We start from the raw sequence: 13,693 nt of genomic DNA on the forward strand, positions 1-13,693 counted from the left end.
AGGAGAATGCAAGTGGGGGCAGAGTTTAGAGTTTTTAAATAAATATTTATTTATTTATTTAAATGAGGAAAGGGGCTAAATTAAACAAATATGCTTTAGTCATTTAATTAATTGTTAGAGTGTGGTTTCATGAATTAATTTAAATAAATTGAATATTTATTTAGTTAATAGAAGAAGAGGTTGAGAATGAATTAATTAAATATTCATTTAATTAAGTGGACAAGGTATGTATGTATGTATGTATGTATGTGTCTCCAATAATTATTAGGGCATTACATAAAAAAATGAATCCCAGTGTCCATGAAGCTGAAATTGTTAGCAAGCTATTTTGAACCATATACACAACAAAAATCACAGACTATTGTGAATCATATATATACAAATTCACTGTGTAAATTGGATATACACACACACACACACATCTGTGTGTGTGTGTGTGTGTCCTCTATTAAACTGTAGAAGGTGTGATAGCAAAACAAATACCTAATTAGGGCAAAACAGGCAATGAAATTCACTGTTTAAATTGTGTATGTATGTATGTATATATGTACACACACACACATATATGTATGTATGCATGTATACATGTATATATATATACATACATATATATATGTACATGTGTACACACACACACACACACACACAGATATATATATATATATATATATATACACACACACACACACGTATGTATGTATTTATGTATGTATATATATATATATATATATATATATTTATGTATGTATGTATGTATGTATGTATGTACACACACACATATGTATGTATGCATGTATACATGTATATATATACATACATATATATATGTATATATATATATACATACATATACATATATATATATATATACATACATATATATATATATACATATATATATATATATACATATATATACATACATACATACATACATACATATATATATATATATATATATATATACATATATATACATACATACATACATACATACATATATATATATATATATATATATATATATATATATATATATATATATATACAGACACACACACACACACACACACACATATATGTATGTATGTGTCTCCAATAATTATTAGGGTATTACATACATAATTGAATCACAGTGTCCATGAAGCTGAAAAAGATAGCCAACTATTTTGAACCATATACACAATGAAAATCACAGACTATTGTGAATCATGTACACAAATATATATACAAATTACAGACAAAATGAAATTCACACTGTGAATTGCATACACATATAAATAGTCGCGACCATAAAACACACACACACACACACACACACACATAGTTCAGTTGATAGGCTCCAATGTGGCCTTTTGCCTAGAGAATTGTCATCATGTTGGGAAATTGTCATTTTGGCATTGGAGTTGCCAGCGTCGGGAAAAGGTTTAGAAATGCTTGTCTTTAAAAATGGTAAAATACAATGTTTTCTGCAAGTTTCATGGGATATGTGGAGGAGGACACATTTACAATGTTGAGTTTGAAAAAAGCTTAGATTATTGTTTTTATACACACACACACACACACATATGTATGTGTGTATGTATGTATGTATATGTATAAGTGTGTGTGTGTGTGTGTACACAGACACACACAAATATGTATATGTATGTGTGTGAATATACACACACACACACAAATATGTATGTGTGTGTATATACACACACACACACAAATATGTATGTGTGTGTATATACACACACACACACAAATATGTATGTGTGTGTATACACACACACACACAAATATGTATGTGTGTGTATATATACACACACACACAAATATGTATGTGTGTATGTATCGAAACTCAAAGTATTGATTGAATGTACAAAATGGTGATTGTCTACAATTTACTTGTATATATTTATGTATATATACATTAATATGTGTGTGTGTGTGTGAATATATATGTATGTATGTATGTATGTATGTATGTATGTATGTATACGCAGATATGTATATGTATGTGTTTATATATACATATATATGTGTATGTATGTATGTATGGTTGTATGTTTTGATAGAGGAAACGTTGAGAATGAGGTGGCTGGATTTGCCAGTGGTGCATCTGTCAGGGAAGTTAATTTGCTTGCCTTGAGCATTGATGGTTGTTGCAAGATCATTTTTGACGGTGTGCATTCAACAAACATTGGGTTGGGAACAAAGAACATTTGTAATGTGGTTAGGTGTAGGAGAACAGGTGGGAATTCAAAGTATTTTTTGAATGTGTGAAAGGGTGATATGCGAGGCAACATAAAAAAATGTCTGAGTTGGTGTTTGCAAGGTTGTCACGATTAATTGCATTCTATATTTCATGGGTGTAAAGGTAATGGAGATGAGGTGTTTAAGCATCATGCACATTATTATTTGACATTGTGTTGTTTATTTTTATAAAATTGAAATTCCGAATTGGGTTGTGTGTTTGTCATAGCTCTTGTTAGAGCATGAAACACTATCATAGTTTGTCAGTTTTTAACTTATCTAAACGATGGTCTTTTATTTTGCTTGATAGTATTTGATAATGAAAAGTATGCAACAACTACAAGGGTGGTGTGTCAGGCAATATAGACTTATTTTCTCTGTGTTGTTCATATCATCCAACTCTGCTCATATGTATAAGCTTTTGCTGCAAAGAAGGAAAAAATTGAAAACAATTTTGATTGTGATATCTTTAAGTATATATACATGCACATATACATATACATACAAACATATATATACATACATACAATTGAATATCAGAATATTCTCTTGTTCTCCAAATACCCGTCTATAAACATTCAATATTCTTTATCTAACCTTAGCATTAGACACGGGTATACACATTGGTCATTAGTGAAAAACACAATAAACAAATCCCAATACCCATTAACATTAATCACCTTGTGTGTGTGTGTGTGTGTGTGTATCACACACACACACACACACACACACATATATACATGTGTACACAAACATAGATAAACACACACATATATTTCATGTGCATACACACACTGAATATCTTTTGATGTAAAGATGATTATGAGAACAATATGGATATATATGTTTAATACTTTGTCTTTGTTAAATAATGTGTGTGCATGCCTACGTTAATGTCAATATATATGAATGCTTATTTTTAATGTTGCATTTTATTTATTTATTTGAATTTGATATTTAAATTGTTTTTATCCTTCTTATTGTGCTATAGACGTTGTGTATTGTCGAACAAAATCCATTCCTTGAATTCTAAAGAGTTTTAATCACTATGTCATCACCGACAAGCTTTGTTGGTGCCTCGCAGTAGCCTCTTCCCGAATCTTTGGTAAGCTAATACATCGTGTTCTGTTACAAATTTGAGGTTGGGAACATTGTTTTTTGTGTTTGAACAATACAAAATAGTTCTATGAAAGTTTGACTGAGTTAGTTTTAAAGATATTGTTCCCATTTAATATATGTAAATAAACTTATACATTCTTTCCTCAAAATGGCTTTGAAGATTTGCATATTTCAATGCATCAAGATATATTATGTCCATGCATTAAAAAACATGTTTGTATAGAAAGGCATGGACATATACGGATGCATTCTAAAATTGAAAAGTACATACAAATCTTCATGCAGAGCTAGCATTTTTATCTAAATGCATATATAAATATATGAATTTACATAAGCTTGGATATACATGTATTGATATTCATAATGTAGCTATGTCAATATCTCTATTGGTTATATGAACATGTTCTGCACCAATTTTTAAACATATTTAAAGTTGGTTGAGTTGTTCCATATGAAATACAATTTCTTGGCATATGTATTCGAACTTGTTGTGTCGTCCTTGTAGGGACTTAACTAGTAGTTTGAGCTTACACCATTTGCAATCCGATCTATCAATGCTAAAGATGATTCCCCTTCATCATTGCTCTAACTTTTGTCATTTGAGAAAATGGCAGGTAATGAAAATGAGAATGATAGATACAAAATTATCTTGTCTGATGGAATGTATATGCAATTGGCCATTTTGCCACCCAAGTATGCTTATCCATTGCATATAGAAACTTTGAAGATAGGCTCTGTATTGTTTTTGACAAATAATGCTTGTAGATATGTTTGGAACACAAGGTAGGATATGTAATATATTTTTCTTCCTTTGTCTTTACTTGTTTTGCTGCTGACTTGAACAACATTTATAGAATTCAACAATTCCCTTTGTTCCTTGTACAAGACTATAATTATATTCACTCTAGAAGTGAAAATTATGAATTGTGATTTACTTGGAAAACCTAGGTATCTCTTTAAAGAGAAAGAACAACAAATGTTGGGATGAGAAACAACCCCCCCCTTCTAAACGCGCTCTTAAATTTGGTCTAGATTTGCCATCTGCACAAAACAATGCCTTTGATAATATGTCCCATAAAAAGCTTGAACCCTTATCAAAATAAATGTACAATAAAGGGGCGAGTAACAAATAAGAGGAAAATGCACCAATATAGTTCATCAAAAGCCAATGGGCAAGCACGTTTAGTTTTGATATCATAGATGACGAGGAGTGTGAAGTTAGAGTCACTTGCTTTGATGAAATAGCAGAATTGCATTATCACCAAGTTGAAAAAGGAGCATAATATGTTATTTTGAAAGGTTTTGTAAAATAAGCAAACACAATATATAATAAGTTGAACAACCATCTTGAATTTTTTTGACTAAAACTTCATTTTTGAAGCATTGTGCATCTGATGTTGTTGGATTAGACAAAAAAATCCATTTTCACCCCTATTAATGAAGTTATAAACTGCAACAACAATACTTTGGTTGATGTTATTGGTGTCATAGTGAATGTTGGAGAGATTTCAATAATTCGTAGAAAAGATGGGACCAATGTGAAAAAGAGAATAGTTAAAATAAATGATATGTCAACTTGCACAATTGTTGTTAACCTATGGGGAACAACATCAGAAGGATTAAGTGAGGACTTGAAGAATATGCATAAATCTAGAACATTTGTCATCCTTGCTATGCAAAATGTTCGAGTAGGGCATTTCAATGGAAAAGTTATCAATATGACAACTGCAACAACTCTAGATGACAATAGCCTAGACTTGATACTCTGTCAGCTCAAACAACCCTATCACACCCTAAGGTGCACTCATTTTTTTGCCTTTGTCCAGAATTTGAACCAAATATAATTGCTCTTCAATTGGATCATTTTCTTGGGAGAAAAATGGTGAGTGTCTTGGGTGCGGATTCTCCCCCACCCTTGCACTATGATATTACAAATGTTTGGCTAAGTGACTCGACAAGGTTTCCACTTCTAAAGTTTTTAATCAGGCTTATGTTCGATCTTCCCTCGGGAGGCTTCCCAACCTTTAGAAAAGTGATGAAGGGGTGATGACATGACATGTAAATATACATTAGTGATTTTTAGATGTCTACACTTATTAATAGAATTTGAAAAATATATAGGAATAGAATTTGTAGTAAATTGAACTCAATTTATAGGTTTCTATTTCTTTGGACAAAAATAAATTTATTTGGTGATTATTTAAAATTTTAATGAAACACTACTATAAATTTTTTTTAAAGTAGGTGTCATTCACACCAACCCAAGTATGAGCAAAATAATTAAATCTTTACATATAAGTAGAAAAATGAAGAAAGCGCAAACAAACACTTTGCAATTAGTAATGTTTGTTCCTATCACTATTAGTCACTTTAACAAATGTGGGGATAAATCATGTGCCTACAAATCCAACTTACAAAATGTACATATCTAATCTCTACAAATGTTTGAATGCTTGATTTAGTTTTTCATATATATATATATATATATATATATATATATATATATATATATATATATATATATATATATATATATGATGGAGTTTAATGGTGATGAGAATAATACTTTGTTTGTTTTTAAAATTATAAATATACTAAGTGAGATGCTTTGGAAATAATAGACAAACATATAGTAAATATCCTAGATGATGATAAGATGTAAATAGTTTGATAAACACTCTTAAATAATTATACATGCCAAAATTTAAATCAAAATCAAAATTTAATATTCTAGATAAATAAATTAGATTACAATTTAAAATAGGAAAAAAAAATGATAAGCAAAATCAACTTTATGCCATTTATATAAAAATAAAATAAAAAGTCCTACCATTTATCCATTTAACATTGTATTACAAATAAGTGAAAGTAACCTTCATGGATTGAAAAGATGGGGTCATTGCTTCAATATCTTACTATTTTATGTGTGGATAATAAGACAAATATATTCTCTTAATTCTTTCTAGATTCGATTTTGTTTGAATTGAAAGAATTAAGAGAATACAACATGGATTATGGAAATCACATAGCATTAAGACAAATATATTTTTTTGTGTTCGTAGTTGTAAGATTTATTTGAGAAAAATGTATTGACTATAGATCAGGTGCTATAAATTTAAGATCAATTCAAACGGTTTCAAATTTTGATTTGTACAAAGTGTTCCAATTTAAATCATGTTCTATCTTTGTATAATCTACTTAACAATATCGACTAAATTGTATTTTTATTCTCTTCAACAACCAACTAATAGCATCTATTATTATAAATTTTCTTTATTCAATAAAAATAAACGGCTAGTCTTAAACCACACAACCTAAGCAGCAAATTAAGCCTAAAAGATATTAGTCAACTCTTAGTGTTTAACACTTTTAAGCCTAGAAGTGTATTCTTAATGTGACAACATACATTAAACAACATATTAAGCCTTAAACCACACACAATAAGTAACAAATTAAGCCTAATAAATATTAGTCAACTCTAAGTATTTAACACTTTTAAATCTAGAAATATAAACTTAATGTGTGTGATTTAAAATATTCCAAAATAAATCAATGAAATGTGACGAGAATTTGCAGCACAATAGAAGAAAGGCATTTCCCTTTGGTATGATATGATAATAAATTGACGGATTGTTGAAATTAAGCCTGAAAGATATTAGTCAACTTTGAGTGTTTAACACTTTTAAGCCTAGAAACCTTCATCATGCGAATGTAAGCTTATTCTTCTATACATATGTATTTTTAGGCAGCAATGGAGACACCCAAACCAGAAAAACAAACGATTAGAACATAGTGAGACATATGTTTGATGGAAAACATATTCAGATGGCGAGCACGAGGCCCGGCATGGATTTTTCGTCAGACAGCGTGAGGCCACTCTTCCACACGGGAAAACATATCAACGAAGTGGGATTTGGTTTAAATTCCGTGACAAATAAACAAGTGTTGAAATACTCTCGGAGTTGAGTAACAATCCCATTCTCAATAGTCCAGACGTGAACCCAGTAGAGGGATTCGTCCTCGCGACCTTCAACAAATACTTTGTTGGCTAGCGGGGTGACGGACTGGGGGCTAAACAAAAGGCGCTTACGGTGGGATCGACCAGTGAGAAAGCGCATCAAATGCTGGCAGTGGGGCGGACCATGGAACCACCACTCCAAATCGGGGGCCAAAATCCTGTGCACTGTTTCTGCGTCGCCCAAGCCTAAGGCATCGTAGAGCTGGGTAACAAGCGCTCTATTGTTGTCGCTTGGCTCTTCCGCATGTGACCACTCGGCTATTGAGGTAGCCAGTTTCAGCTTGGGATGAGCAAAATGAATTGAAATGAAAGCAGGAAGGAAACTATTGTGAAGTTGAAGCGTGGATGAAAAGCTTTAAATAATATGATGAATATTGGTGAGTGAAATGTGAAGGGACGAGGGGTGAGTGGCATGGGAAATGTCGGTAGGGCCCACCGTGACGTAACTCGGGAAATGCGTTACACGTGTCGGTCTACCCTCATATTCTCCTGAATGTGAGCGGGCATTTCTTCTTCTTCTTCGCATTTTGTATGGCTTTGGCCCGCGCCGCACTCAACTGAAATGCAAGTGTCAAAAACCTTTTTGCATGCCACGTGGCCATTATTAACGACGACAAAAATTCGTGTGGTCCAAGGCGACCGTTGCGTGTACCCAATATGGAAAATGGTATTTTACTAGCATTTCGTTTCATCTTAATGGGGTACTTTCAAAGTGGAGAAATTAAACAATACTCGTGGAAGTAAATACATTGGATTTAATAATAAATATATATATTTTTAGAATATAGAATTGATATTAATATTGATAAATAAATGTATATGGAATTTAAATAAATAAAATAAATATATTTAATTTTTATTTGATGTTTATGTGATTATGATGGATAGCATAAAATGATTTATTAATAGTTTAGAATTCTATTATGTTTTTTTGAGTCAAATGTTTGAGGAATTTATTTTTTGTGTTTTGTAAATTGGTTCCTCTCACCTTCTTAATATTTGTAAATTCAAGGGAACCAATAAATTCAACTTGATTTGTCTTAACTTTTTTTTTACATTTTGATTTTATTAAGAAAAGGTGTGTGTACACTTTGTATAATGTGATAATATAATTTAATATAATTTTTGGTGCACCTATGGGATCTAGGAATGCAACATGGGGTTAATATTCTGGGTGCCACTTCATGTTATGAATGTAACATTGAGATAAATATTTAATGTGGGGTTGTACATTAGGATAAATATTTAATATTGAGAAAACTTAGTACTAAAAAGTAAACATGGGGGGAATTGTTTTGTAAGTTCATAGTATCAGTCACTTGGTTTATGTAATAGGACTTGGTGGTTTTGTGAAAGCTTTTGTCTACGAAAGAAAGCAAATGGGTAGTTGTCTAAGGTTGACTAGTTCGAGTAAGGGGTCTTGAGAGCATCTCTTTGTTGCATTTGTGAGGGTTTGAAGCATGGCATAAGATGTGTTATTACATGCTTATTCATATGAAGTGCATATAGAGATCTTTTTGTTTCAAATGTATTCATGGGGACTCCACAAATTTATTGTAATGATTCCATTGCTAGATAATACATGAGTGATAGATGCTTTCAGAGGCTAGTTTTTTTCTCTCATGAGAGATTTTCTAGGGTATATCTCGTGTCATCTTTGATGATATGTTGTACATTATTTTTTCATATGGATTTTGAGTATATTTTTGTTTCGGTTATGTGGTGATTATCTTAGATGGTTGCAATCCAAACATTCAGTGTTAAAGCCATGGTTGTGGTTGGTTTAACCCTTTTATGAGAAAATTCAAAATTATTAAATTAATATACATAGAAGAAAAGTGATGAAAGGGTAATGACATGACATGGTAAATATATACATTAGTCATTTTTAGATGTCTACACTTATTAAAACAATTTGGAAACTATATAGGAATAGAATTTGTAGTAAATTGAACTTTCTTTTTTTAAGCAAGAGCTATCAAGGTGGGGATAGCGCCCTATATTAATCAAAAAAGGATACAATATATATTCGAGTGACTCAACTTGCCTACCAACTCGACGATACAAAACAAAACAAAACACTACAAAATTACAAAAGCCTCAAAATGGTGGCCACCCGCACACCAATAGTCGCCACCTTATCAATACTGGCTTTCGAAAGCCAACCATCATCGTTCTGCATCATCCTCCTAAATAGCCCCATGTCTGCATTCGTGACCCCAACCTAGAAGAATTCCCATTCTTCTGCCATAAACTCCTCCTTCCTATTCCTAAGAGCAATCACGACTAACGGGGCTTCGTCCTCTGCATCCGAGCACTCCACATCTGATAGGGGAACAACGGGGTTGAAAAAGGGACCCAGTATACTGGCCCACTCCTCTACCACCTCCAAAATCGCACCACCCATGGCCTCCGCAACTTCTTCCCTCACAAATCCTACCATTTTCTAAACACATGCCTCCTTCGATGGCAACACATCAACCATTAAGCACAGAATAATTTCATAAATATACCCATCACACCAGTGCCTGTCCTCACTGAACGCATCCTCTAGCAAACCTTGAATGGCAATTTGGCCTTCTGTATCAATATCAAAGAGTCGTTCACACCGATCTTCCAAAGTCTCCTCGTGGCAAAGACAACTAAGGTCGAAATGATACACCATTTTAGCTTCTGAGAAATGCTTGCTAAGACCAATTTGATCCTTTCTTAAATAGGCCAAAAAAATTTAGAAACATCCTTCTAACGCATCAATCCCGCCTTCTCTACTTTCTGCCTAGTCTTTAAAGACCAGGTGCAATCCAATCTAAGGAAGCCGTAGCAACAGCCATCCAACCCGCGTGAGTGAAAACTAATAAGAGAGTAGCTCTCTTATCCCGAAAAACAAATTTTATGGTAAAACTTCACCCTATACCCGTCCTTGAGATATGAGCTCTATCATCATTCAAGATATTTTGAAAATCTCTGTTCCCTGCATCTGCCATTGACATGACTGTTGGCAGAGTCTCAGCAATGCCTTGGTTGGTAAGAAAATCCGCCACGTGATTGCCCTCGCGGAGAATGTGGTGAAAATGATAATCTGTCAACTTTTGAAGCAAACAATCTATCCTCGGGATCCATGTGTTTAGCTGTCAATTCGTGAATCCTTTTTTGTTAACCCTTCTTAGGATGACTTGAGAATCACCCTCTATCATCACCTTCGAAACTCCATTAGATGAGACCCATTTCAAACCTTCCTCTAAACCAGTGATTTCCGCTACGTTATTAGTAGCAATTCTGACAAGTCCACATATTGCCCCTACTAGGCTACCCTTCTCATCTCTAACTACCGCACCAAACCCAGATAATCTATGATTTCCTCGACTAGCTCCATCAAAATTTAGTTTTTTCCATCTGGGTGGGGGAGGTGTCCACTTGACTTTCTTTCGTTCAACTGATTTAGCACCTTGATAGTGACTACTGCTCTGTTTCAAATTTTATACTTGCTCCATCTCCATATCGCATTCAGTATAATATTTAAATCTTCTCCCGTGGATCTTGCCATTGATAGTTTCTTCTATTGCCGCTTGGATTTTGTTAATAAGAAGAGGAACCTCCAACTCTTCCTCCCTGAATATCCTTTTATTTCTCTCTTTCCACACATGCCAAGTGACCATAGATGGACCAACAATCCACAGGCTCCCCCATTTTGAGTTCTTGCCACCTGTCAACTGAGCAAAAATAAAGTCTTTGAAAGTACTATTGTGCACCATCTGGTTCTAAAGCTTCAACAATAGACAATCCCAACACTGCTTTGTATAAAAACAACCATACAATAAATGTTATGCGGATTCTTCCTCTTGTTTATAGAGGCAACATCTGCTGGGCCTCACTATACCTATTGTTTTAAGTCTGCCGCATGTAAGAATCCTTCCATGCAATGCAATCCATAGGAAGCCACCGTCTTTAGACAACACCCTTTTGTCCCAACACAGAATGGCAAACCATTTGCAATCCTTCTGTCTCTTTCTTCGCAGTTCGTATCCCAAACTCACCTTATATTTACCTAATTTGGTAGCATTCCAAACAAGAGAATCGTTTTCATTCAAAATGTAAGTCTTCCTGCTTTTAAGTATTTCAGCCAACTTCAAACTATTATGGCTATGCCAATCTCCAACCCGTTTCCACGAAATAGGAGAATTTGGAGAACAATTCATATCAACATAATCTGCCACATAAACTCCCATAACTGCCTCAATTTGATTGATCCATTCTTCATCCTCAATCACATCTGCTAATGCTTCCTCTCCATTCCAAGAATCCCTCCAAAACTTTTCTTTGAGCCCATTACCAATCCTCCATGTGAGATGATATGTTAAGATCTTCCTGCTTTCCCAAATGAATTTCCATATTTTTGAACCTCCAACTGTGTTGGCCACTGTAAATATTCTCTCTGGCTCATTCGAGTCCAAATATTTGGTAGCCATCAACTTGCACCAGCCTTTATGGGGTAAATTATACATTTTCCAAGCAAGTTTGGCACCAAGTGCCAAGTTCTGTAAATTCATTTTCCTAAGACCAGCCCCACCTTCCTCCTTTAGCATGTAGGCAGTATCCCAATTGATTAAAAGAATCTTTTTTTCCTCTTTCGAACCTTCCCAAATAAAATTTTTGAGCATTTCATCTAATGCCGATGAAGCCTTGCAAGACAATCTATAGCAAGACATGTAATAGACAGGAACTACAGACAAAACAGATTTTATCATCTGTATCTGTCCTGCCTACGAAAGCCATTTATTTTTCCATGACGCAAATTTGGCTTTGCACTTATTGACAACCTCTTTCTAGATTTTGTTGTCCAGTTTTCCTACGAACAAAGGAACCCCAAGATATTTAATAGGAAAACTGCCTTGACCATATTGCAATATTCCCACTATGTTAGATTAAATCCTCTTATTTGTGTTGAGGAAATATATCATCAATTTTTGCTTGTTCATGCACTGGCCATAATCCTTTTCATAATCTTCTAACACATTCTTAATAATGTGATCTTCTCTCTCTATAGCATCGCCAAATAGAATAGTATCATCCGTCAATTGCGAATGAGAGATTGAATCCAAACTTTCATAAATTGAGAAACCTTTCCAATGGCCTCGCCCATTATATGCCTACAAAGCACTTCTGCCATAAGTACAAACAAAAAGGGCAACAGGGGGTCTCCTTGCCGAAGCCCATTAGTAGCTTGGAAAAAACTGCTCACAGAACCATTAACAATAATGGAAAAATTTACAGATGAAATACAATGTTCAATACATTTCAACCATCTTTTATCAAAACCAAATTTCCTAAGTACCTCAATTAGGAAGCTCCACGTAACTCGATCATAAGCCTTGGTCACATCTAATTTAATAATCATACCTTTGAATTTGGAAGTATGCATAGAATGAATAGTTTTTGCTACCATGATTATGCTATCCATGATTTCACGGCCCGAGGTGAATCCATGCTGTTCAGGAGGAATGATCTTCATCAGGATAGGTTTTAACCTATTCACCATTGCCTTGGATAGAATTTTGTAAATAGAGTTACATAAAGAAATGGGCGTAAAATCCATAATGGATGAACAATCCTGCTTCTTAGGGATCAGAGCAATGTTGGTATGATTCCTTCACAAATCTCCCCTATTTTTAAAAATCTTCCATGATTCTAAGAATGTCGTTACCCAAAAACCCCCAACATTTTTGAAAAAAATCCACGGTGAATCCATTTGGCCCAGGAGATTTGTTTGGATGCAAGTAAAAAATAGACTTTTTGACCTCCTCTATAGTGAATGAACAACATAATAATTTGTTGTCCTCATCCAAGATCTCCTTGTAGATAATATCCGTCATCAGATGAGGTTGTGGTGGTTTGTGTAGTCACATAAATCTGTCCAGCTTAATTAAATGAATATTTCGTATTTATTTGATTAAAAATCCACTAGCCATCAGTTAATTAAATTAATATTTAATTAATTCATCTCCAAACATTCTTCTATTAATTAAATAAATTATTCAATTTATTTTAATTAATTCATTAAATCAAATTCCATTCAATTAAATAAATAAAATCAATTTATTTAATTAAATTCCCTTTTCCTCTTTTAAATAAATTAAATAAAACATTTATTTAAATCATTATCCCCACCCCACTTGCATTTTCCTACAAATGCAACTTGCACACATTTTGAAATAAATGAATTTTTATTTTAAATAAAATCCTATTTTCCCTCACCCACCAAATCCACTTGCAAAATCTAATCCCCTTCTAGATTCTTCTAACCCCTTCCTAATTAGC

At 33.4% G+C, this 13,693-nt stretch overlaps 1 protein-coding gene across 1 annotated transcript; it reads right to left on the minus strand.

Moving 5' to 3' along the window:
- Positions 1-9,824: 9,824 nt before the first annotated feature.
- LOC131067114 (uncharacterized) lies at positions 9,825-12,914 on the minus strand. The gene is made up of 5 exons (XM_059208998.1): positions 12,498-12,914; positions 11,413-12,138; positions 10,611-10,842; positions 10,286-10,481; positions 9,825-10,086 (listed from the first exon to the last, which is right to left on the minus strand). The coding sequence occupies exons 1-5, from the start codon at positions 12,912-12,914 to the stop codon at positions 9,825-9,827; spliced, it is 1,833 nt and encodes a 610-aa protein (XP_059064981.1).
- Between the last annotated feature and the right edge of the window lie 779 nt (positions 12,915-13,693).

This window comes from Cryptomeria japonica, chromosome 7, assembly GCF_030272615.1.
Source record: "Cryptomeria japonica chromosome 7, Sugi_1.0, whole genome shotgun sequence".
Classification (NCBI taxonomy): Eukaryota; Viridiplantae; Streptophyta; class Pinopsida; order Cupressales; family Cupressaceae; genus Cryptomeria; species Cryptomeria japonica.

Coding starts and splice junctions, on each gene's coding strand:
- LOC131067114 (XM_059208998.1), bottom strand. CDS start 12,914: ATGGTGAATAGGTTAAAACCTATCCTGATGAAGATCATTCCTCCTGAA. Junction 10,843..11,412: donor CCAAATTAGGTAAATATAAG/GTGAGTTTGGGA, acceptor AATTTGAAACAG/AGCAGTAGTCACTATCAAGG. Junction 10,482..10,610: donor AATCACTGGTTTAGAGGAAG/GTTTGAAATGGG, acceptor TCCCGAGGATAG/ATTGTTTGCTTCAAAAGTTG.